The 27,829-nt window shown below is 32.8% G+C and overlaps 1 protein-coding gene across 1 annotated transcript; it reads right to left on the bottom strand.

Moving 5' to 3' along the window:
• On the bottom strand, positions 1 to 26,915 carry LOC148310669 (uncharacterized). The gene is made up of 5 exons (XM_088258010.1): positions 26,710 to 26,915; positions 3,909 to 5,574; positions 2,803 to 3,734; positions 1,295 to 1,427; positions 1 to 418 (listed from the first exon to the last, which is right to left on the bottom strand). Exons 1-5 carry the CDS (start codon positions 26,876 to 26,878, stop codon positions 370 to 372), a joined length of 2,949 nt encoding a protein of 982 aa, XP_088114136.1. The 5' UTR covers positions 26,879 to 26,915; the 3' UTR covers positions 1 to 369.
• Between the last annotated feature and the right edge of the window lie 914 nt (positions 26,916 to 27,829).

The following is a 27,829-nucleotide window of genomic DNA, read 5'->3' as shown; positions in this document are numbered from 1 at the left end:
TTAATGTTGTTCTCATTTATTATTTACTACACATACATTTCATACACATAAATACACATTACTAAATGGAAAATAAATTGATTAATTTAAATGTTACACAATTATTTAAGGTACACGCGCTTTATAACAAAAACAAAAATTATACAATTTAAAATATACAAAATTCTACACATTCACATTACGTACTAAATTGATATGAAAATTTATAACAAACAATATTAATTTGATTACTCACACATTTACTGACATAATCAATGAATAAAGCGCAATTACTACTAATATGAATCAAAGTAATTAAATTATTTTGTACATTTAAAAATATGTGAATACATTTCTTGACTTAAAATCACACTGAGAATTCTTGACTCGTTAATCTCCAGACTGGATAAGATCTGTACATGATTTTGCCTTTGACGTTCTGCAAAATAAAGCAAATATTTCATTAGAACAATATTGATATGTTTTACTCACAACTGAGGAATTGCGTAGAAATAATATTAGCTTTTGCTTGTCCGTTACTGGGTGAGACCTCTAAGTGGTCGAACAAACAACTAGAATTTTGTACCTTGAATATTAGTTACAATGAAGAATGTGCTAATATGTTTACAATATTTTTAACTTGTTCAGTAAATTCGTTGTAAGGCTTTGGTCTTGTCGAAGAGAAGTCATTTGTCTGAGGCTAAATTGGCCAAAGTTAGTTTAATAAGAAAAATAAGAAATACCAGGATAAGAGAAATATGCGAGATTCATGTCGTTAGGTGGGGAAGGCAATGAACAAGACAATGGTATGCAATGTGTGGGCAATGAAACCATACAGACTACCCTACATTGTACTGCACGGTCAACCCTAAGATAGACAACTTCCAAGCAGACCACCAGAGATGGATTGACTGCTGGGAATCGACATAGCAGGAAGCTAATCCATCTTAACAACAGGCCACAAGGCCTAAACTAAGAAGAAGAGAAGTAAATTCATAAGATTATTTATTGTAATTGCAGACAGTTGGTGGAATTCCATATTGAGTTGTTGGGTAATATATCCAAAATAAAACAAGGTTTGTTGGATTGAATTCTACATTTATTTATGTATATGTTAATACATCACATATTAACATATACATAAATAAATGTAGAATTCAATCCAACAAACCTTGTTTTATTTTGGATATTTTACCCAACAATTTGTAAGTTTAGTTTTTTTGTGAAATTTCAACTGTAAAAGACTGTCAAAATAAAAATGTGTGTAAAGTAAAAGTTTAAAAGTAAAAAAAACAAGAAAATCAAAGGTTCTTACGTTTCTTTGGGTTTCGTTCTGCGACAGACATGAAGAGCAACTGATCCAGTCCTAATATTCTTGAAAAGGGCCACAGCCTCACTATGTGCGAGGTCGTGACAAACATTTCCATTAACTGCCATTATTTCATCACCTGGAACAAAAAGATTGGTTGATTTTGATATTTTTAACACTAGACTACGGGACTTCAATTTACTTTAACATGGGACTGTCGTGAAATGTACGACGAGAAGAAAAACTCACATTTTATCAAAAACGTTTACTAAAAACATTTCAAAATATTATTTTTTGATGAGGGAGTGAAAAAATTTTAATTCCTCGAAGAGCTACAACAGGAGATATGTTATCAAAAGTGACACAAGACTCTATGAGACTGCTTTGTATATTTTTATGGATAAAATCGCTAATAAGTCAAGCATAGATTTGCCGATAGATAAGGATGCCTTTGCTAACAAATAATTAGTGTGGTATGCAGGTTTTTAAATGTGTTAGTAGAATTGTATCAGCTGATTGGTTAATATCATTTTGCAACCATAGCAACGAAGCATCGATATACCTGTTAGTGTGTATACTGTCCAGATGGGCGCACATTGCTTTGTTTAGAGAATAATATAATCACTGTATCTGAGGCGTTTGAGTGGACACTCAGGTTGGTATAGGGAAATGGACATTTGGTTATTAAGATTTTTGTGAAATGTCAGAACATTGTATATACACATATTTTTCTTACTTTAATTCAGATCATTTCTGATGTTTCTTATGCATACATTTCAATAAGGGTTTCTGCTAAATAAAAGCTTACTCAACTCAACCTGCCTCAATGCAGCCGAGAACTCACATATGAATGAATGTGTCAATACACTATATATATATATATATATATATATATATATATATATATATATATATATATATATATATATATATATATATATACAAGTTCCAAAAAATTTACTTGTATGGTTGTCAATCATGGGTAGAATGGCGAATGGTTACACGCCTATAAAGTGATTACTTCAACCAGCTTTTGCAAGGTGTAAGCTCTGTAAATACCCATACATCAATTTTCTTCTTCATCTTTGTTGAGATGTCAATATAAAAATAATGCCTAAATAGAGAAACCCAGATTTGTGTTCGATCGATTTGTTGCAATGCCCTATGCACCATTAAAAAAGGTGCGTATTTTTAGCTCTCAATATTAACATATTTTACAATTAGACATTGAAAAAAGGCTGGGAAGAAATATAAACTCAGGAGAAGAAATATAAACCCAGAAAAGGTAACGAATACTATTCCAATCATGAGGAACTGATAAAGTAATATGTAATTACCCATTAGTCCTAACCTACAGTTTCGTTTTCAACTTACAAATATTAAATTTGATAAAACGAATTATATTAAACACTTATGGATCCAATACTTTATAAATAAATCATTTATTTGATTTTCATAATCGGTTAATCACATCCCTACGTACCTACCTAAACATTAAAACATGGTGTATTTACCTGCTTTTAAACGTCCATCGTCAGCTGCTTGTCCATTTGGAAGGATGCTCTTGATGAAGATGCCGAGCGCTCCTCTGGGGGAATCCCTTCCTCCTACGATAGTGAAGCCGAGCGACTTCTTCCCCGCGCCCTTCTCGAAGATGACCGTGTGGAAGGTGCACACGGCCGAGCGCGGCCGGCGCGGGAGCGTGCAGAAGTTGGTCGCCGAGATGGACTTCTCCTCCTTGGGCCGCTCGTCCTGAGGAACGGCGATCTTCCTGAACAGCTTCTCGGGAGAATCCGGCACGTCAATGTCCATGGAGTCGGAAGCGCAGCTCAGGCTGAGCCCTTCGTTCGCGACGTTTCCCCTCGCGGACCCGGCATAACTGACCACTTGCCTGCGTAACATTTTGTTGTTCATACTGCTGTAGTTACTCCCGTTGTTCTTCTGGAAGTGATTACGCTTTTTAGATAAGGGACTCGGGCTGCACTCGGACGAGTCGTCGGCCGATAAAAGCGCGCTTTTCGATGTCGCCACTGGAGCCGAATCGCCGCCGATCGACTTGTCTGCCTCGTCGGACTTGGAATCCAACTGACTGAATGCCGGACATATGCTCGGCGGCATGGACAATCTGTTCAGTTTCGGCGTGCTCTGCGCTTGAATCATTATATCGTTCCTGTTTACGTAAGCGTTCTCGTGCTGCCCGCTGATGATTGTATTTTCGTAGTCGACAGGACTCTCCTTCATTTTGAAACTGTTTTTGAACTTGGATTTCATGGATGTCTTTCGGCTTATCGCAGGACTCGACTTTTTCTCGTGATATCTGCAAATAACCAGATCTATTTCGGAAGTTCCCCCGCGGAGTGTCTCTCTCGCTTGCGCCATAGTAAGGCCGCGCAATCTTCTTCCGTTAACATTGATTATCTCGTCTCCAATTTTCAGCGTTCCCTCCCTGAGAATAAATAAATGAATTGTTAAACTACAAAATTACGAGATAAATTTCTTTCAATATGACTATTCGCTTTAAAAAAAAAAAACAAAGATTGTATTATTTACGAGTTCTATTTATTTTCGAAACAAATATATTATTGTTATGATTTATAAAAAAACTAAAAAAAAAACTTACTTTTCAGCTAGTCCAGAAGGCACCACATGCGCGACAAGGTAACCCACGCTACCCTGATCAGTGAATTTAGTTTTTGCAATGAAAATTCCGAGTTCATCCAAAGGATCATTTCTCACTATCCTCACCACTTTGAACTCAGATTGCAATCTATCTCCTTTGACTCCGTTTCCACCAGTTTTCCTGCACGGTGGTATTGGTGGCAAATCGCAGTCTACCATGTCTGGCATCCTTTGACGCCTTTTTTGTTGTTCCGTCAGCGCTAACATTCTCTCGGTGTCGCCGGCAGATCGAGGTATTCGACGAAGAATCTCTTTTCTATCCAACGATAACGCCCTCTGTGCGTGCCTCGTCATATTTGGCTTCCTCTCAAATGGTTCGTATTCTTCCAGGCGATTCTTTGCTGCCGGCGACTTTGCAGGATTGCTTTGATCTCCCGAAACACTGCGATTGTGGGAAGGTACGCAGAAATGCGACGTAGAACTTTCACACCGTGAAGGATTTCTTTCACTGTCAAATATGGAAGAAGTTGCAGATTCGTTTACCAGTATTCCCGAATCTGCATCCTCGGAATCTTTTATGAGTGCTTCTTCATCTCCAAAGGAATTGTTGATAATCTCGTCTTGGTAAATCGGGTTATGGTTCTTTTGAAATTCGTCCAGTCCCGGAAGTGCACCGTAGGAGAAGCTTCGCAATTTCGCTTTTACTCCGTTACGATTTTTCTTACGTTTTTCAAAGCCGGGAGTACTCGGTGATTCGTTAGCGGATGTGTCATTCTGTGGATTATTTTTATACAGTTTTGCGATAAATTTATTTGTAGAAGATTTCAAGTATCTATCGGACATCGCTCTCAATTTAGCCGCGAGACAAGAACTGGGTCCGATTGTGTCTTTCTCTAATTTAACTCTAACTCTTTCACCCCGTCTACTCAATTTGGAATCAATTAATCTAATATCACCTATTTTTGGCATCGTTTCAAGATCATCGTCGTAAATTTGATCGCTCGATTTAGACAAAGGAGTTTTCACTTTCGGTATTAAATGATCGTCCGGAGCGTGATCCGAGCTGGCGCTGTAACATCGCATGTCGGATCCTCTTCGCTGGTGAGTTGTAAGTGATCTTTTTCTGACGCCGGAGAATACATTCTCGCTTTGGTCGGTAGTGAATACATCGTCATTGTCGTCTGTTTTTACATCCGATGCTTTTTTACTCCACAGACTGTGTCTTAGATACTTGTTGTAATTATAAGGATCTCGCGTGAAATGGAAATTTTCCGGGTCATCCACGTGAGTGGTGTTGAGGCCGAACGAGCTGCACTCACTGCCGGAGGTCGAGGTAGAGTCTTCTTGCGATATGGAGGGAGAAGCTTTGAAACAAGATAGCCTGGTGTGTTTGACTTTATCCAGTAAAGGATTTCGTTTTTCCCTAGAATAAACGTGTTCTTTTTCTAGCGAACCGCAGCGGTCTCTTTGGAATGTAGGAGTTAAGTGTCTCGGCGGGGAATTTCCCGGGGTATGGAGAGATATTTTCCTCCCGTGTGGAGATAAATAGCGCGGCCGCCTTTGCGAAGGCTTATCAATGATGATTAACTGCTCGGACAAATTGTACAGATTTGTCTCTTGAGGACTGCTGCTGCTTTTCCGATGCGCCCATCTAACTGGCGACATATCTGGAACAAAAATAGGGACTGTTAACAAAATTGTTCCAGTTGGATTAAGACATGACAGTTTTCAAAACCTAATATAAAAAAAAACGAGAATTCCTAATGTTTAAAGCCACGTGTTTGCATTATTATGATTTGAATATAAAATAATTGACACTCACAATACGCCCACTTCATAATGATCTCCAACATGAAAGCACGACTCGCTACAAATATAGAAGTTTTCGAACACCTTCTTTTGACCGCGTTAAGACACCGACTGAAGGAATAATTGGCGGCTTTATTATTATAAACATAATTAAATTCTTCGAATGCTGACAATTCTGTTCCGCAGCGTTGTAACGAGCGACAGGCGAACTGATACAATAGTAGAACTTGGATTAAGTAATACGAAGATTCATAATCGTCTGTTTATTTGATTTGGTTTGAACATAAACCGAATATAGAGGTGCTAGACAGGAAATATGAGTAAGCTACGTGAGCGCAGGATGTACTTTGCGGCCATCTTCTTTGGTGAACAATGATTCATTCAGACGATAATATATTGAACAAAAATGTCATTACAATACTCCGTATATTCGTAATAATAATAATAGATCACACTAAATCATGGTTAAGGCTTGCACTTCCTTATGGTTTATATCGTAAGTCATATGAATACATGTGGTGAGCTTGGATACTTCTATTTTCTACCTATGATGATAGAGAAATTGTCTTTTCGGGTAATATGTGGTAAATATGGACGATAGAATCAATAAATCGAATTTAACTTTAAAATAAGACTTTCGGTAATTGGATTTTCTATTGTGGTTCCTAATATTTTTGACAAATTCACATAAAAAACTCGTTAAATGTGACAAAAAATGTGAAAATCAGTTTAATGTGATAAATGTGGCCGTTTTTCTTTGCAAAAAAAAAAAAGGTTATTTTTGGTCAGCTTCAGTCTGAAGGTCTTCGAGTTGAAATCAAATCGATCAAAAACATATTTCGGCGATACGAATTACATATCACAGTGTAATAATTACACTGATTGATTAGTAATATATTCCAGCAATTGTTTTTTTTACAGATTGAATTATCTTAGTCAAGAGATTGTACCTCTTGGTGTAACTTCGTGAGCCTTTGAGGATACGCGTACCACTGATTGAAAAACACTGCAGAGTCTATATTAAAAATAACATTTAAGTGCCTTGGAAAAATCAATACGTCGCGAGATATCGGTGGGTGATCGGTGACATCGAGTAGCGAGTAATATAAAAGCTTTTCAATCAATCGAGACGTTGGACAAGAATTGCTAGACGATAAATTGAGTAGCAGAGGCGTATTTCAAGAGGCAGAAATTCGCAAAGCGAGGAGACGTAATGTGGCGCCAAGGTTTGGTATTCGACATCACCGGTGAATTTGGTATGCAGATAGATACCTACTAGATTAGGGTCGCCATATTTTCTCGAAATCGTTCACACCAAAAGATCCAATTAAAAAAATGGCTATCAATATGCTGTTTTGAAGATTTTTCAAAGATCATGGAGTTTTTATTGATGAGCGGGGGAGAACAAGATTTTTAGATCATTAGGGCTTAAGGACACCAATATTTAAAAATCAAGTTTATGCGTTCCCACCCAACGAAATAAATTATATATATATATATATATATATATATATATATATATATATATATATATATATATATATATATATATATATATATATATATATATATATATATATATATATATATATATATATATATATATATATATATATATATATATATATATATATATATATATATATATATATATATATATATATATATATATATATATATATATATATATACATATAAGTATATATATATATATATATATATATATATATATATATATATACATATAAGTATACATATATATATATATATATATATATATATATATATATATATATATATATATATATATATATATATATATATATATATATATATATATATATATATATATATATATACATATAAGTATACATATATTACTTTAATCATAATAATTCTCAGACTAACCTCTATATAAGGTTGAGTCAAGTATTTACGGAACTAATGATATCATTGTACTCGGTAGATAAGTGAACTGAACTGACCCTAGACTTATGTAGTTCTGGCGCCATTATTCACCACAAACATGTATAATTTTCTCTAACTGTCGTGGTTTTACATTAATCATCTTACACTATAAATACACAAAAACAGAATTATAATTATTAACAAAATAATAAATGCATTATTTGTATACACAATAGTGTTCAATTTTTTACGTGTTATACTTACAATCTTAATAAATTCAGTGTCATTTTCAAAATGTTATCGTATTACAAAATATCTGTTGTCTGAATTAAGACCGAAATTATCAAATGATACATTCTGATTTCCAAGAAAACTGAAGCGCGCTCAAAAAAACGCAATGACATCATTTTGTAATAAAAAACTAATAAGATATTAAGACCAAATTTATTCGCCGAAGATGCAAAAAAATGCGGCATCTTTAATGTTCCTTTTCTGCGACGCAATTATTTTTCTAGTATATTTTACTTTACAAACAAAAAGATATTAAGTATGTGATCAACAAATCCAAAATGAGTGGTCAATCAATCATGAAAAATATGTAATAAGACACTAACAAAATAACGTATTACCACAAACATAATTAAATATTCTAGCCAATAAGAGATGCGAAGGAAATAAATCTAAAACAGTTAATCCTAATATTGTCTATTAAAAATTCTTACATACAATAATTTTATATACCATGTACATATTTTGGCTCTTTAGGCATAGCGTTTGTTTAGTCAAAATGCTAGCATAAACATCTTGAATACAAAAACAACATTTGATACAATTATGATGGATGACAACGCATATCATTTGTAGCACATTAAAAAATATTAAATAAAGAATAATCAACAACATAGAAAATATATTGAGGAACATAAAATTGACTGATATGATAAAATATGGCAAATTAAACGTAAAAAGGGCAGAAAACAACTAAATATGTTGATTTTTTATCTAAAAAAAGTAAGAAGTTTTAATATCAATCATTTATGTGTAAAAATAGTAAAATATTGAAACAATATATCAAAATGTTAAGGCTAATGTAGGTAGATAGGTAAAAACGCAAATAATTATTAAAAATTATTTGAAACTGGAAGAACATCGACTACGGACCAAAAACATTTTTTTTAAATCATAAAGATACCTTACCACGTAAATTTCATCTAATATGGGTAATTTAAGATGTCCAGATGTCATAATTTTTTAAATGCAGGAAATTTTATAAGGGAGGATTTTGTGGCAGTCAAATCCTTTGTACTGTTGAATTAAGAAGAATTGAGTTCAGACAGTATATTTTTTAAATTTAAAAGGCTACAAAATATGAGTGCATGTATAATAAATAAGATGCGTGAATGCAGTATAGCGGTCAATCGCCTCAATCGCCCCTTTCTAACTCCCCGAGATGTGATACGACGGTTTAATTGTTTACCCGAAGGCCTCGGGAGTTTTTAACTATTACAAGTTTTAACAAAGAGGCCGAGACATTGAATTTTCTCACCAATTTTCTCCCAGAATATTCTACAAGTCAGGGTTAACGCTCTGATAATTACTGCAGCACCATTGAGCAGATCAAACCGCCAATTGTTCGAAATATAATCTTCTCCTGAGAAGTTGATCCTCGATTGAAGAAATCAAGGTGATTTGTCCGATCACCGTCACATTTTAGGAAAAAATATGGGCATATTGTTCAAAGAGTATTCCGACAAAGGGGTTGGAAACGGAAAATAATTGTATAATTTGAAACATCTTGATGCATGCAATGTGTGGTTTTTATACCAAAGTCTTTTATTTTATTTCTGTATTATGAAAAAGATATTATTAAAATTTTATTGTTGTTGCATAAAACATAACAACCGATTTATTTTATATTTTTTTAGGAACTCGCAAAACTCCAATTCACTAAGCAATCGACCGCGCGAGGCATCAGCCGAGTTTCCACGCACTTTTTTAAAAAATTTCTTTACTTTCAATATCTCTTTTCTTTTCAACCCCCTTTATTTATTCGAAGAAAACCCTATTTTTTCTATATAAAAAATGTGTTTTAAGCGAAAAATTCAGTTACGCTAAATGTTACCTGGGTTTAAAGAGAATTAAAATGCGATATAGAGTATACTGGGCTTTAATGGATACTAATCACTGCCAAAAAAGGATGTTAAAATAATGAAATATACGAAATAGCAATATAAAATGAATATTATAGACACTTTTTTCTAATATAAATTATATCTACATATATATATCGTAAATACTCGAAAATACCCTGAATTTTCAAGAAAAATAAGTAATAATATTCAAATTAAAAAAAATATTTATTTCTATTATTTGATGTGTAAAAGACATACACAGGTAAGATTTACTATACATATCTTAAATAAATACAAATGGAACAATAGGATGAAAAGATATCGGTTATAGGATACTTTGCCTAAGATGACTTGCGTTTTGTCTTCAGTGCAGCCAAGCGAAAGGAAGATCCAACTAGATATTAGGCATGCTAGACCCGATACGATTAATAAGAATAAGTAAATTGAAGCAATTTATGGAACTGTGAAAGAAAAACTCGTTATGGCAGTTTTTAACGCAGTAAAAAGCTCACAAATAAATAACTAATCACGCGGGATTTGAACTTAGGTCCTTTTGATATCATGCCGAAATTTTACATTTCGAGTTATTTGGGGATATTACATGCTGAAATAAATCCCGGTTCGATCCCTGTGAAAGGCACTTTATTTAGTAAAATGATTGGCAATCGTATATATGTATAAGTAGTGTCAAAGTTTCAGAGGCTACTATATTCAAGCCCAAGTGTCCTAACCATTGCAGGTTTTCTCCTTTTCCTACCTACGATATCTCTTCCATTTCATTCCCCATATGGCAGTAACGTGCTTCACCGTAAGCTCCTTTACTTACGTTATTTGTATCTTATCAAATATATTTTATCCTACACCCATAAATTTAAAGGGCAAGATTGATCATGAATTTATCCTTGTTTTCATTTTAAAACTAACTACTGATCAAGTTAACCCAGTGTCAAGCCTGAGGCCAAAAAAATTAGTCGGAAAAAAGTTAAGGAATTATTCTCTCGTTTTATTTTTTATATGACCGCCTCCGTAGTGTAATGGTCAGCATGCTCGGCTACCGTTCTGGAGGTCCCGGTTTCGATTCCCAGGGGGGGATGAATTTTTCATTTTTGCACTCTAATATTTATTTAATATTACCCTGAAGCGGAGGGCTGATCACCTTTCCGATCAAGATAATACTGCGTTTATATGATGCAGTGTTCTATGCACCATTGGGATACGGATAAGGGTTTGAAGAAGAAGAAGAAGGTGATTATTTTTTTATGATTAAATCATCCAAAAAAATATAAAATTTAACCTCCAAGTATTTATTTTTGAAATGGAAAAACGATATATTTCCATTTAATAATGTGCGTTTCATTACTTTTTATAATATTTTAATGTACATAGCGTGAAATTAATTAATTTTTGAACAAAAAATAGTAATGGACTCTTTATTCTTTGGCCTCAATTAAAATATTATAATAATAACTCCATTGACCATCATATCGTGGATATACTGGCAAAAAACGTTAACTCGAAAATATGCAATTCTGACTAATGATCCAGTGTTATAATGTTTTCAACGTTCTATAAACTAGCAAATACACTAAGTAGTTTGAAATGTCATATTTATGTGGTTTTACAAGTAAATTCAACTTAAAGTATAGTAACGGGTATTTTATTCAGGCTAAAAGCTTTTAAAAAACAGGGATTTATTAAACAGGGATTTTAGAGTTAAAGTTTTTTGCCAGTATGCCCACACACAGTATGATTTAATTTCTATATGATGGTTAATTGACTCTGTGATATCTGGATTAATGTGTCACCATGAAAATTATTGTTAGTGCCGTATTATCCATATATTTAAAAAAGTTTAATGCCAAAATATCAATATTGATTGATTGATTTATGTTATTGATTAATTTATGTATGTATTTACATTTAAACTTGCTTTATGAGAATTGTAAATTAAAAACTTAGCAACATAGCGGGAAAATTATTCATTTTGGCTGATCTAAGTCAATGTTACCATTTAAAAAAGGTCATGAAAAGGAGTTTCAAGAATTCTGAATTTTATATAGCACATAAGTATTGCAAAAACAACAAATTAAAAAAAAAGGTGACTGATTAAAATTTATTTTATTTTATTCAGTAACCAGTTGAACCCACTCGCGCGCTACTTCTAGTCAAATGGAAAAGAAAGAAAAGAGAAAGCTCGCATTTCTTTAAGTTCACGATGCTTGTGGGTATACAATATTTGAGCAGCTGCCCAGGAGCACGATGTCTCCCATGAGCAATGATAAGTGTTGCGTGGTTAGCATATTATTTCCAACAGATGGCGCTGCCATTACGATAAAAATCTGTTTGTACAAAAAAACATGTTTCCTGTCACCCATAAAAACACGCGCGTATTTCAATGCAACGTTGTGTCCTTATTTCAATAATCACTTTAGAGGTTTGATATTTTGAACAAACAAAATATTATTTATATAGGTAAAAGTGAATATTTTCTCGTATTTCTCACGAACGCAAATCAATGAAAACTTTTGCTTTCGTTGCAATTTTTTTTAAACTTATATTCATAATCGTTACTCGAAATAACTACCGATTTGTTAATTGAATTATTAATTATCTTCTGTAATAGTTTTATTTAAATGTTTTTTATTTGTGCAATTATTTTTTATAATTTTAACTGCGTACCTAATTTTTTTATACTTATATATAAAAAAAATAGTTTTACGAGTACAAGACTAAATTAAAAATATTCTTTCGAAAGCAGGACCTAAAAAGGGTGGCCTCTTTTTAAGAGGGATAAGCCTCCTGCGATGTCGATTTCCAGCTGTCGATCCCTCTCTTTCGTGATCTGCCCGGGAGTCGTCTACATTGGGGTTAGTCGTACAGTGCAATGTGGGTGGAGTCTGGATGGTTCCATTCTCCTCACACGCGCATACCATTGCCTCCTTCGTGGCCTTCCCCACCTAACGACATCTTCGATCTCGCATATTTCCCTTATCCTGGCGTTCCTTATTCTGTCTCTAGTAGACTCTTGCCAGATATGATTCATAGAGTCCTCTATAAATTTATTGTTTAAATAATTTCAGCAATTATACATCGTGTTATGTAAGACGATCAAATGTAAATATTACACAACAGCAGAGAAAGTTACTGATTGCGGATCACATTTTTTGATTTTCAAGTATTCGTTAACGTATTATTGTGTATTTTTTCACAGCGGGTCGCTTGTTAGTAAAATATTTCAAAATTTAGACACATATTATCAACACGATAATGTGTTTTTGGTACTCACGTGTGTTTCAAAATATGTTTAATGTATAAAGACATCCAACAGGTCTTAAACGTAACGCACGGCGAGTGGTAATTACAAAGGTACCGTAAAGTGGGTTTACTTTGCACCATGGGTGATACTTTGCACCACCTTCTGTAAAGAAATTGTAGAGCTGGTCATCTCTGATACATGTCATTTTTCATTCTACTTTCTATTGTTTCTGATAGATGACACTTCAATCTACTTTTTAGTTTACAGAAGTAACAATCGGTCGCTATTGCTTCAATGCGTTTTTCCTGTCCGAACGTAAAGAAAGTTTTCTGTCTGAAAATTGTCTCCGAAAAAATCCAGTGGAATCAGTATACTGAAACTAGTTACAACAAGTGAGTGGTCTCTAAATCGTAGGTAGATAGGCCCTGCTTTTCTCAAATCCTATATTTTTTAGTTACGTTGTCAAGTTTGTGTAAAAATAATATTTTTTTAAGAACTGACTTGTATTGACCACATTTGGGGTAACATTGCACCAAGTGCAAAGTATCCACAAAAGGCCATAGTTAATTAATTTGATGAAAAGTCTTAAAACGGCTAATACAACTTGACATGTTTGCTAAATATCTATTGGTTTTGTGTACTTACTTAATTCCTGATGGTATATTTTTTTCAAAAATGTCAAGAACACACAAACAGCGGCCTTATGCCAGACGATACTGCGATTTTACACCAAAGAGAGTGGAGCAGTGTTTGGAGGCCATTTGAAATGGTACAATCAGTCAAAGAAAGGCTGAAGAAATTTTCAAAATCCCCAGAAGGACGATTAACTATAAGCTCAAAGGTCAGCACACAAAACCTGTGGGAAAACCTCCGATATGTGACAAGGGCGAAGAGCAATCCTTTGTAAACTGCATAGTAGACATGAGTGAGTACGGTTTCCCGGTGAGTGCTTTTGACATTCGCTACATTCTAAAAGCCTATTTGGATAGATTTGGCAGAAGAGTACGAATATTAAAGAACAACGTACCAGGCTCTGAATGGATAAGATCATTTTTGCAAAGACATAAAACCTTGACTGTTGCTAAAACTAGTCAGTTGCTTAATCGGTTGCCATTAAAAGCGTATGACGATGACGTGCGCCAGAGTTTTCAACAGTTTTTGGAAGAAAACAGATTCAACCCAAAGAATTCAGTCTTAAAACGCAGGAAAACGATACCGATAGAACCAGGTAAGAGCATTGCTCACGATCCAAATGTCGAAATGAACGTTGACGAGACACAAATGCTACCTGAACCAACTACATCAATGATCCCACCTTCCGCATCGAAACTTCCAGCATATCTAGCATTAACTGATTATAGTTCACACGGAAGCTTTGAGGAAGAGGGAAAAGAACAAAAACGATGACTGAAACCAGTTATCGTATTTGTTCTTCCGTTTCATTAGGACCAGTAAAAAAGAAGGTGGGAAAATATGTCGTATTTCATTATGAAGGAGAAAAATTTCCGGGACAGATTTTGGAAATAAAGAAAGACAGAGCTGTTAAATCCATGCAGGAGAGTCTCAAATCGTGGAAGTGGCCGACGAAGGATGACTTTCTTCAATATTCTTGGAAGGATGTAGCGGGTTCCATAAAAGAACCGAAAATGCAATCCAAAAGAGGTTTCTTTACCGTCCCGGAACTTGACCATATTTAGACCTAATTTAATTTTAATTCCTATTACCTATGTAGTACGATATGTTTTAATATCCACCTTTTATTTTATATAATTTTAAACCTTCAGTATTGAAAAAAAAAATTTTTTGTTAGATTTTTCAATATATTTTTTTTTAAATTTCTATCAAGTGTCTTATTTTTCCATAATTATACAATATTTTAATCTGCATTTAGTGAACTGTGAGCCAAAACCCTTCATAAGGTGCAACAAAACTTGTAGGATAGCCTTTACTTTGCATAAATTTGGATTCTAGTACGAAAAGTGTAGAGAAAATATCATGGTGCAAAGTTGTACTTTACCCCGGGATACTTTGCACCAAAATATAAATATAAAAAAAAAATACAGGCAAAATAGATAAAAATTTAAAAACGTATCAGACATGTTACAGGTATATGTGTTATTACATTGCAATAGTTGAAACCTCAGAAAAAGTAAAAAACCTGATCTGAATAGACAATTTTTTGAAAAAATGCAGTATTTTGGTGCAATGTATACCCACTTTACGGTACCTTAATAAATAACATTGTTAACTAAAATATGATAGAGAAAATGGATTAAAACGCACCAACTATAATGAAAATAATAATAATTCTTGCCTAACTTATACACAGCAATGTATTTGTAAATAAACGATAAGTTTAGAAAAAATCATAATGAGGCATCGTTAATGTATTTAAAAATAAAATGAAATGTAGGGTGATGTTGGGTTATTCCATAGTTGGTAACATAATACTTAATTCTGTTATATATGCCTTCTTCTAATCCGTATCCACACCCAATGGTGCATAGGGCACTGCATCGTATTGACGCAGTGTTGTGAAGGAAAGGTTATCAGCCCTCTGCTTTTGGTAATATTGAATAAATATATATTTTCAACCCCCACTTGGAAATCGAACAACGGGACCTCCAGCACGGTAGCTTAACACGCTAATCATTACACCACGGAGGCGGATACCACAATGCTTTCAATTTACAAAATAATTAAAAAAAAAAAACAAAGTAATTTATTGTCCGCCTCCTATGGTCAGCACGCTCGGCTACCGTTCTGGAGGTCCCGGGTTCGATTCCCAAGGGGAGTAAAATAAATATAATTAATTTTTTCACTGTAATATTTATTCAATATTACCATGGACTGGTGGTACCTTAAGCGGAGGGCTGATCACCTTTCCTTCATGTGTAAACGATCAAGATAACACTGCGTTTATATGACACAGTGCCCTATGCACCATAAGTGTGCGGATAAGGGTTTTATTCTTCTATTCTAGTTTATGGTATAAATTTAACTAGCGTATTTTAAACGTAATATTTGCGACTAAGTTCAAGGTGCGCTTAAAGTACGATGACGAACGACGCAATATTGCGCTCGAAGGTCTAATGTCTGTGTTCTCTTAGCAAGGCATACGCGGTGTAAATAACCTAGACAAGGAACGAAATTGCAATCTGCATGCTTTACGAGTAGGTCTATGCTCTATCGCAACTATAAATTGTCGAGTAACGGCCTACCCAAGGCGAAATGTAATATAGAGGAAAGTGAAAATACCAACTCACTTTTACCTTGCCCGTATGTAGTGTGGAGTTATAGCCTAACTTGCTAAGCCGCGCAACTTCTAATGTAGTATTATGCCCGTAATGGCAGAACTCTTCGCGGTTAGATTAAAACACATTAACTGACATAATAAATAAATAAAATAATAAAAAAAAAACACTTTTATTTGGATGCTACCGTAGCGAAGTGAATTGTATTTGGTGATTATTTTAAGGTAAACACACTACTACGTACTTCCACTTGCGAGATCGAGAGTTAAAAACGTAATAAAACGTAAATATAATATCTATTTTCAGCGGTGACATCCAGTTAGGAATTTTTTCATGAATTCAGTACCTTCAATACAAATTTTAAGGCTTGTTACTTGTCGAAAAAAACTTTTAATTAATTTATTGGAAAACCAACAGAATATTTAACAAAAATAGCATTCTTAATATAATAAAATTTAAAAAATAGGCATTCCCATTAGAGGTTTTTTACTTAAGTAATCTAAAAATAAAAATGAACTGTCATGTACATAAAAGTTTAACGATATAATAAACTTACATTACATGTTTTTATCAAATAATAGAATTTTTCTTTATCAACTAGTCAAATAGACATCAACAATATTTCTCTTAAACGTATTAAAAGAAACATTATCGATGTCTATTTCATTCAGCATTACATTGCACATATCGCAGGCTCGATTTAAAAATGAATTTTCGTAGGACTTAGTATGCATTTTAGGGATTTTAAACTTAAAAAATTATGCAATATCATAACTTGCATGCAATGGCGTGCACAGAGTTTTTTTGTCAGTGAAGGCAGAAGGGTTAATTAAGGATAAGGCATTGTAGGCACTGGTCGTTTTTCTATATGGAACGCGAGTAATCCAGGGTAGGCACTGCTTTTCTGGTTATATAGAAAGCACTCCTCTGCACGTATGATACCCAACGATACTTTTCTGAGAAATAAAATTAGCTAAAAAGAAATATCATATACTCCTTTATTTATGTAACTATTTTTTATCAACAACATTTTGAGTGTGTCCAAATACTTTTGAATGTTACGCGTGTGTAAACTGATCAATTAAACCAGCCTTTGGCGGTCGTCAGCCCCGTAAATGCCCAGACTTCCATATTCTTCTTTGTTTTTTAAAGAGATGTCAAAAAATAACATTTTTTTAATTAAATTATATGGTACTAGAATTGTTTGTGGATATTTAACTTTTCTTTTTTCTGGCTCCATCCCAACATATCGTCTTCGTAGACTGTTGGTGTCAGCTCTCCTCGTCCTCAGGTTGTTCTATCATGGACAACGTCACCTAGGCCATGCCTTCGAATCATGTTATCTTTCTGTACATCCATGAATTTTTTGGTCTTCATCTAGATGTCTTTCGAGGAAGATCCATGGCGATTGCCTGGTTCATTTGTTCAGGTTCTCTGTGTCCATCTCGGTGCCCATACCATCTCAATTGCTTTCCCTCTGCCTTACTATTGATATCTGTTACGCCCGGCTTCCACGAATGCGTGAACTCTAAGGAACACTCCAGCTGACAATATAAGCATTCGCATTACAGCAGTTTCTAGTTGCCTAAAGTAAGTGTAATACATCGTCCAGCATTTGGAGCCATAGAGGAGTGTGATCTGACAATGGCTTGGTAGACTTTTTCCTTAAGCTTGGCTATCATTTTTGGGTAATGATGGATTGATTTAGTTACGAAATCAAATCAATATTGATTTCGTTACTATACGAAATTAAATTCATATATTTTTTTAAGAACAAAGTTCAAATATGATTAAAACTACTTACCTACATACTTCAGAGAATGCGAAATTGACTATTAGGTACAAACTAAATTCCATTATTATTTCAGAGACCAAAAAAATATATCAAACATCATTATTTTTGTATTTGTTATGAAACAAAATAATGGTTAAAGTACTAATCAATAATACAATTGGATGTGCCAACAATATGAATGGGCAATCGTGATGAATGACGATGAAAATGAAAATTGTAATTTTGAGAGAACTTGTATAGGTCAGCTACAGTATGTAACAATTTATGATGAATTAGATTCTGTATATTACATTGCCCTGGTTGCTGTTGAGTTAGATTCTTGACTACCACGAAGCTTTTTGAAGTGAACATCTTAGGTAGCGATTCGATAAGCTGAAATAGTTCTTTCATTGTATTTTTTCTAGGATGAAATGGTTGTATCATTCAATCATTACCAAACTAAAGGCAAGTGACTCCGGCACAATGATCTTAGCTCTAATAGGCGATAGACAGGAATACTTCTCCCAGAATGGAGGTATTCCAAGTAGGGTGGTAAGTCACGTGATTTGCATACCAGTGCGTGTATTGTAGAGTTATTGCTAATAGAAATTAAAACCACGTGCGGTGGCGACATAAACCATACCGGGATGGCTCGCGCCTAGCGCTTATGGAGTTGTAAACTGACGCGAATATTACACTAACATTACCGCATTTCACGCATCATAATTTTTAAGCATTTTTTAAATTAACAATAAATAATCAATAATTCCAAGAATTAACAATAAATATGGGAGTCGAACACTGCAATATATCGTTCCGAACATTTTTAATTTGCTGCCGACGGATGTAAGAAGTCAAAATAAAATATGGAACAAAGGCAAAATAAAGGAATGGGTAAATGATCAAGAGTTAATTTTATGAAAATTGAAAAATGTTTATATTCTTAATTTTTTTCTCTTTTTTGTGTCTATGTTAGGTTAAAATCGTTAAAAACAATAAAAATGTATTAAAAAAGAACTCCACCGACAAGACACACAAGGTGGCTTGGTGGGTCTCTGCAAAAAAAATCTAAATATGTATAAATTGTGATTTAAATAAATGTATACAAATAAAAAAAATTTAAAAAAATTAAAAAAATAAAAAAACATTTTAACCATTTTTTATTATAAGATTGTAAAGTTTAAATAACCGAACTGACCCTGAAAATCCACATCTGAATTTTCTTCAATTTCATCAATTGATTCGGCTGTCACTTTGTGGTAAAATCTATCCGTTTTCAATTTAAGTTTTACTTAGTAAATACCACTATTTCTTAACCTTTTCATAGCCGCAAATAAATTACGCCGCAGTGCTCAACAGGCCAAGTATTTTTATGAAAAAAAAAAGCTGTCTAAAGATTTTTTTTTGTTGTTGTTTTTATTGAATTATAATTTACTTACCAAATATTATATCCCGCATCGATTGTTAGAGTTTTATTCTTGAAGTTAAACCAGTTTCAAATTTTCAGGGTTGTCACACTAAGTCGCACACGCAAGTTTTTATTAAATTTAATATTAACACACAACTATTATTTATCAATGGAATATTTTAAAATAATAAGAAAAACACAAAAAAATTGATCAAAATAAAAACCCCTGGCGTTCAAAACAATCGATTAAAATAATCAATATTTCAAGTGGTTTGAGTGGTAGCCCTAATGACATCTGTCAACTGTCAGCTGAAAGTGATACCGATAAATCACTTAAAAGTATTTAAAAACTTTATAAAATATTTTGTGACAACTTCAACTGATGGCAATGTATGTTCCGTTTTTGACAGATTGTCAATATGAGTTAAAACTGCGGAGTAATACGTCATCAAAAGTACTGACGAGATATCTCGTCTCTGGCCATACGGGCACTCCGCCATTTGCCGAGATATCTCGTCTCTGGCAACCATCGGGTTAAAATACATACGGCGTTTGAAAATGATGCGCAATGCATCAAAACAAGTGTCATACATTTTTTTATTGTATGATTGATTCCCATAACTAAAATGTTGCCAGATAGAGATAGCTTTCCCGCGGCATCAAATATATGGCCATTTTTAAGATTAGCAGGATTTTTTAAATTATTTTTATATTAATTTCGATTACAAGAGGCCCTGAATTTGGGCGGCAATTTTTTTACGAAAAATTTGTCTTTTATACACTGTAAAATGCGGTATTTAATTATGTAGTGATATTTTTGTAAAGTTGTGATAAAACATCAATCATAAATTAATAAAAATGGGGGTGATAATTTATCATTATTTACGAATGAATGTTGCCTTGGTAACACACGGCGTTTTTAATTTAAGGTTACCTAAATTAAAAATTACACAATCAAAGGTTTTACGCGCAGTTTACTTTGTTTTCTATTATTAATTAAATGCAAAATGACCACGAAAGCGTCTCAGACCAAATTAATTATTTCATTAATTGAATCGGCAGTCACTTTGTGGTAATACCTATTTTTAATTTGTGTTTTACTTGGACCACTATTTATTAAAATAACTGTTAAAAAACACGATCAAAGCTGTCACAAGTATATATTAAGACACACGCGTATTTGAATGCAACGTTTTGTCAAAATTCAAAAGCAATAGGCGAATAAAGGAGTTTTAACATTTCAACAACGAACATATGCATTTATAATACAATAAAAAAATATCAAAAAAAATCCATTTGTATCGATTGAAAATTTTCATATCTCCTAAACATTCATTGATAAAGTATTGAATCTTATGGGTCCTATTTGAACTTTTATTAAAGGTTAAAGAAGTTAATATCATTAGTAGGATTTGAAATCAAGGGTCATGACAGACGACATTAAATGAACACATTAAATTTGAAATCACGTTTGTTGAAATTAGAAAACGAAATACACAATAAGCACTTTTCTCTAGAGGGCAAATACCTTTAAACGTTGCGAAAAGAAAAGAAAAGTAAAAAATGCTTTCAATTACTTATAAAGGGCGGACTAACAATTGTAAACATGTGTAAAAATGTACTAAAGATTCAGAGAACAATGGTGAAAAAATGTACTAACAATTCAGAAAATAAAGGTCAAAAAATGTACTAAAGGTTCAGAGAATGATGGTTCAACATGTTCAATTTACAGAATATTAGAAAACCATACGTATGTACATATATCGCTCACTCCTTTCAACAACGTCATAAATAAAAAAACTTGATTTTTCAGGACAACGTTTTTAAAGTTTAAACATATAACACAATGTTTTAAAAATAAATATCAAGCCACTTATTGAACTTTTTACTGTGCAACAGATCTTTTTAGGTGAAATCTGAAGGTTTTTTCTCCATTTGAAAAATATTTAGTATATTTAAAAAAATAAATAAACAATAACTTTTCTTTAAAATGCAAAAACAACACTTTCTGCCCTGTAACGGGTAAATATTAAGTTAAAAATATGCCGCTTTTGCTGGTATATAGTATATCTTCTGGGCATTCCGAAAATATTCACAACTAAAAATTGTCGATTTTTGCTTTATGACGTTCTTGAAAGGAGTGAGCGATATAGAAAGATATGACAAAGTCATAAATGCTCGCTTATGAACTATTGTGCCATATGTAAGCGAAAGGTGAATAGCCTTAAAATAATTGGCGTTTGATATTTGGTTCGATAATACCAACGTCTCAATTTAACGAAAAAATCTAGGCCATGTTTAATTTAAATCTAATCTAATAATGATAATTTGGAGAAATAAATATGTATTATTTTAATTTACTTTCCAAATGTCAATCCTTTTAAAATTTGGCTGCGATTTGGTTAACGAAGAGGTTAGAATATAATATGCATACTGATCATTAATCACCTTAGAAGTTTAAAGCCAATTTAAGATTTTAAAAAAAACAGATTATAAACCACATTAAAGTAGCTTATAAACCGTTGTTTAGTTTTTCTGATATTCAATTGAATTCTGATATTCAATGAGGATATACAGTATCTACTCAATGAATTAGGGCCACGCAGAATTTCGCGCAATTTCTCAATTCAAACAGGAATAACTCAGAGAAAACCTTGAATAAAACAACAGTGAATTTTATTTACACATGAACACTTTATTACGCTTAAATTATGCATATATTTTCATATAAATATAGTTAGTATTTAGTATTTCCACCTTTGGCAGAAATAACTGGCTCAATTCTTTTTGGCATACTTAAAATCCACTGTTTTATCATGTTTTTTTTTCTTCGTCTTCTGACCAAATTTTTTGAATATTTTTTTTTAGACAGTCTACTGTCGGATTTGGAAATGAGTATACCTTATTTTTTAACATGCTCCATACGTTTTCTATAGGATTAAGTTCCGGAGAATTTCCAGGCCAGGGGAGCAAAGGCAGATTTTTGTTAGACAAAAAATTTATTATTGATTTAGCCCGGTGGCAAGGTGCCCCATCCTGCATGAAGGTGTATGGACCTTCTGTTGGGTCGAGTGTATGGTAGAAGGGCAATAAAATTCGTTCGAGGACCTGCTTATAGGAATTTTGGTTCATTGTTCCTTCCACGAAAAACAACGGCCCAGGTAAATTGTTAATAATACATGACCATATCATTGTTGCAGGGGGGTGTTTGATAACTTTTACCACACAGGCCTCATTGTAACGTTCCATTGGTGTTCTCCTGACGAATCGACGGCCCTCTGTCACGGCTTCTAACCGGCACTCATCACTAAAGATGACCTGAAAAATAATGAAAATTTAAGTTTAATACAAATATATAAGTTTATTTACTAAAATGATATGTTGAAAATTCAATTTAAATAAATACCTTTTTCCAATCATCTACCGAGTAATTTCGATGTAGCCTGGCCCATTTTAATCGATCCGCTTTCATTCGTGGTGTCAATTTTGGTACTTTTACAGGGCGCCTGCATTTCAGATTTACTTCGTAAAGACGTCGCCTCAGTGTTGATACCGATATATTTATACCCTCTTCTTCCAATTTTATTTTTAATGTTTTTGCTGATGCACTACGGTTTTCTAAGGCACTTTGAACGATTTTTCGATCAGTCCTCTGTGTTGTTTTTCTAATCCTACGACAGTTCTTTCGCCGATTGCTGGTGGCGGGTGACTGATTTTTTATTGATTTTGAAATTCTGTCCACTGTTTGGCGAGAAACGTTTTCTTTTTTTGAAATTTCTCTATTAGATAGTATTCCTAATTTCAGTAGCACTATAACACTAGACTTTTTTCCCTCAGAAATGTCTTTACTTTTTCCCATTTTATCCTTTTCAAAAAAAACACTTGTGTTTACAAAAAAAAATTATACTTTATGAACTAAAATTAAAAATTAAGTTTTTTTCACAAGACACGATAACTATATAACCTCTCTGAACAAAACAACAACCAGAACTCAAGAAACTTCACTAATAAATGAGATAGGACTATTTTTTGAACTTTCAACTATCTGTCTACCTGTGCTAATTAGGGACCTTTCTCAGAAAAAGGGTTTGAAATTTTGTAAAGGCTTAAACAATCCAGGTATATTTTACATATTATTGAAGGTAATATACATGATATTAGATGTCAATAGAAAACTTAAAGTATTTATGTAAAATAAATATAATAATCCAAAAGATTTCAGAGTATTCGAAAAAATAATGGGTGGCCCTAATTCATTGAGTAGATACTGTAATATAATTTATTGCATATTTTGTCCTGTTGATTTTTAATGTTTTATTTCGTAAGTTTAACTGCTGGTTTTTGTGTAGATTCTGATTAAAGTTATATCGAAAAAAATGGCGTCACAGTACTTCCGTACTGAGAAAAAAAAAGCGTCGAAGTTCGCTTAAAAAAATACCGTTTAGTATTCTTATATGACAGTCTAACTGAATACAAATTATTGTGCGGTAAAACAACAATATTTTCTTTGAGATACATTTATAATAGTAAAAACATCAATATTAATAATAACAGGAAAAGAGCGGTTTGTGAAAAGGTTAGTCACTTGTATTATGTCTACAAAAACTATATACAAATAATATATTATGTTACATGTAAGTTGAAGGGAAAAAGAAATAAAAAACCCAAAAAGGCGATTTGAGATATCATCAAAATATAACAAAATAAATTATATCGCTGCTTTACGTATGCTTTACCCTACTTACCTGAAGTATTTAAAAATACGCATACTCTGAAGTATTGTATGTAAAACATATTTTTAATTGTAATTATTATGGCCGCTTAAAATTGTTTACTTGCGGCGACACTTGAATTTAAACTTGTTCAATATTAACATTTTATGATTTTTTTTACATTTCACAGAATTTTTGTGCGTTATATCTAAAATTCGTTATATAGAGGTCCGTTATATCGATGTTTTACTGTACTTCAATGCAGCTGCATGTCCAAATCCTATTATCAAATACATTCCGCCACCTTTCTAATGAAAATATGGAAATAGGTTATAATCATTAAAAAATATAAATGGAAATGATAATCGATATTATTTTTATATATTTCTAGTTGGTATACAATTTTACTTTTAATTTAACTCAAGGGCGTTGTAATTCTGTTTAATGGTGACCACAAATAATATAATTATAATGACTTCCAATGAGCAGTATAATATAATTTAAACCATTTATCGTATAGGTGCGGTTTTCGTGTCATTGAAATGCTGACTGTGTAACGACTGCCTACTTTTTCTAATAAAAATACAATGCGTGAAGAGCGACGAATTAACTAATTAAATTTTAAGTAAGCAAAACAGGCGTATGTGCATATTTTCTTGTCTTTACCAGCGTGTATGAAGAACATAATATCATAAATTAGTGACTTGCTGGATTTCGAGGGATATAAATATTATTTAATATATTTTGTATATTAAAAGCATTGATAAATTTGTGATATAGTAATATAACAACACTCTCCTTATCATTCATCGTTTACTTTGTGTAATACCACTTTGTAAACAGTTATTCGTGACAATAGATTACGGAAAATTATTCCAACATCAGGTCATTAAAATATATTTTTTTACTAATTTATTGATTTGGCATTTTATTTGTAGATCTCCATTTTAATTTATGTATCAATTTAAAATCAAACACAGATTTTTTTGAGTCTACTTAATTGTATTTTACTAACAAAAACACATTAAAAATTAATATTGTGACAATTTTCCGCCTAGTTGTGGCATTTTCAAACGAATGACATTCGTTTGAAAATGTTCTTCGTTTGTAAATGCCATAACTAGGCGAAACAATTGTCACACTATAAATTTTTATGTGTTTTTGTTAATAAAATACAACTTAGTAGACTCAAAAAATCTGTTTGATTTTAAATTATTACATAAATTAAAATTAACGATTTGACATTTGTATAAAAATAAAATTCTGAAAGAGTGAAAGAAGATAACAAAAAAAAATTCGAACAATAAAGACAAAAAGAAAGGGAGAAATGCAATATTTGTACAGAAAGGAGACATGTTTTGACCTATATTTTCATTAATTTGATACAATTTCTTGCCACAAATGAACATTTTAGCTAATGGAATCGAAATCAGTTACAGGTGAAAAATAAATAATCGTAATGCGGTGAAAGCAATAGATAAATTTTGAACATTACTTCTAGGTGATGAAAGTCATTTAAGCCAGAAATCGGCACTAGAAGCGGAAAATGGACAGATTCGACTAATTTGACCATTAAACGCGTTCATAAATCGACTTGGAAAGCGAAAAGGGCCTAAGTTATTTATGTAAGCGATTCGGGTCAGATTATTTTTATCAAAATTCTCCGCGTCATATTCGAACGATTCGTGGCATTTATTGTTTGCAAAGACAGAGTAGTATGGCGTTCTATTCTCTCTGCTACCCCTGCGGTGAAGCGGCATGATGGTTAATTAGTTAGTTAGACAAATATATATTTTTTTATCGATCCAAAGATCTTTTACATCAAATCAAATTGAAAAATTACTACATTTTGACGTTGAGATGTCAAAAAAAAATAGTAGGAATAATAACTCCTATAATTAGAGATAATTCAGATATCGCTCACTCCTTTCAAGAACGTCATAAATCAAAAATCGACAATTTTCAGTCGTGCATGTGTTCGAAATGCCCAGAAAATGTACTATATCCCAGCAAAAGAGGCATATTTTTAACTTAATATTTACCCGCTACAGGACAGAAAGTGTTGTTTTTGCATTTTGAAGAAAAGGTATTGTTTAATTATTTTATGAAATATACTAAATATTCTTAAAATGGAGAAAAAACCTTCAGGTTTTACCTAAAAAGATCTGTTGCACAGTAAAAAGTTCAAAAAGTGGCTTGATATTTATTTTTAATACATTGTATTATATTTTTAAACTTTAAAAACGTTCTCCTGAAAAATCTAATTTTTCAGAACAAGTATTTCAACACACTAAAACAGTTGAATATTAATTAATTACAAATAAATTATTAAGAAACGATTTGTTTTTTTAATTACCTAGAAAACCTCTATTTTAAGCGCTTGTTTGCACGTAGAATAGTTAGGAAACGAAAGATAGATGTGAAAAATACACTACAAACCCAGAATAATTGAAAATTAATATTTCTTGAATAGAAAATTAATATTTCTTTAACCTTAGAATCGATAAATTCGTTTCCAAATCAATAATAAATACACAAATTATTCCGACCTATTCTCGATCGTCTGACGGTCCGAGGGGGCGGCGTGAGGGGGCCTCCAGGGCCGGGGGGCTCGGGCGGCGGAGGCGGAGGCGGGGGCAGTCCCCGGGGGGCCTCGCCCCGCAGCGGGGACAGGCTGATCAGGCGGGGGGCCTCCCCGTTCCTCTTGAACCAGCGCATCGCGTTTGTGCCGATGGGGAATTAAGACATCACGAAAACTGAAATAAAACGAAGAAACGTGTTAGAAATATTGCAAAAGTTCTAAAATAAACATTAAAAAAATATATATTAAAGATATTTTTAGTTTTATATATTAAGTAGAAAATTTAAGGAAAAATTATACTTTCTAAAATCCCTTTATTATGGTAGAGATCTCAATCGTCTAGGCGTGTTTACTAAATTGTATTTGAAAAAAAAATACTTTGGAAAGACATTACTTTTTTTAAAAATAATAATTTTACAAAAAAAGGAAAATGCCATACATATAATATAAAATACATATACATATTACATAGGCTTGTGCATAAATATCGATAACATTCACGATTTTATTGAATCCCATCATAGATGAAGTTATAGAGGTGAGAATTTAAGAATCTGGGCATTTACAGGGCTCACTTCCTGACATTGGAAGCTTTCAGTGATCACTTTATACAAAATCTAATATTGACTTTTTTACCCATGACTGACGACCTAATTTCTCAGATTTTGATAGTGGTATACATTCGAAGTAAAATTACCATTTTATATAAGTATGATAGTTACGAATTGTTAACATGATTGTAAATATAATTAACGATTTATTTCACCACGTATTTTGCATGTTGCACTAACCACGCTCAGATTATTGTTTGACATATGACAATTTAGCCTATGACGGTCGTCAGCCCCGTAAATGCCCAGACTTCCATATTCTTCTTCATCTTTGATGAGATGTCAAAAAATAATATGAAAATAACTCCTGTAATTGGAGGTAATCCAGATTTTGTGAACAAGTATTTGGACACACTCAAAATGTTGTAAATAAATTGTCTGGTCAAATTATAAGCTTAAATAATAAAAATGAAAATGGTATTTTCTGGCGTTTCTCATGTCTGTGATTATAATCCAGGATTCGGACCTCACATACTA

Source organism: Brachycentrus maculatus, unplaced genomic scaffold (genome assembly GCF_059751285.1).
Source record: "Brachycentrus maculatus isolate JH-2025_06_01 unplaced genomic scaffold, ASM5975128v1 h1tg000089l, whole genome shotgun sequence".
Classification (NCBI taxonomy): Eukaryota; Metazoa; Arthropoda; class Insecta; order Trichoptera; family Brachycentridae; genus Brachycentrus; species Brachycentrus maculatus.
This window is presented reverse-complemented; position numbering and strand designations above follow the sequence as displayed.

Bases quoted from the DNA above. Each gene is read 5' to 3' on its own strand.
- LOC148310669 (XM_088258010.1), bottom strand. From the start codon at position 26,878: ATGCGCTGGTTCAAGAGGAACGGGGAGGCCCCCCGCCTGATCAGCCTG. The intron at 1,428-2,802 runs GTAAATACACCA...TTTTTGTTCCAG, and splicing joins CGATGGACGTTTAAAAGCAG to GTGATGAAATAATGGCAGTT. The intron at 419-1,294 runs GTAAGAACCTTT...TTTATTTTGCAG, and splicing joins AGAACGAAACCCAAAGAAAC to AACGTCAAAGGCAAAATCAT.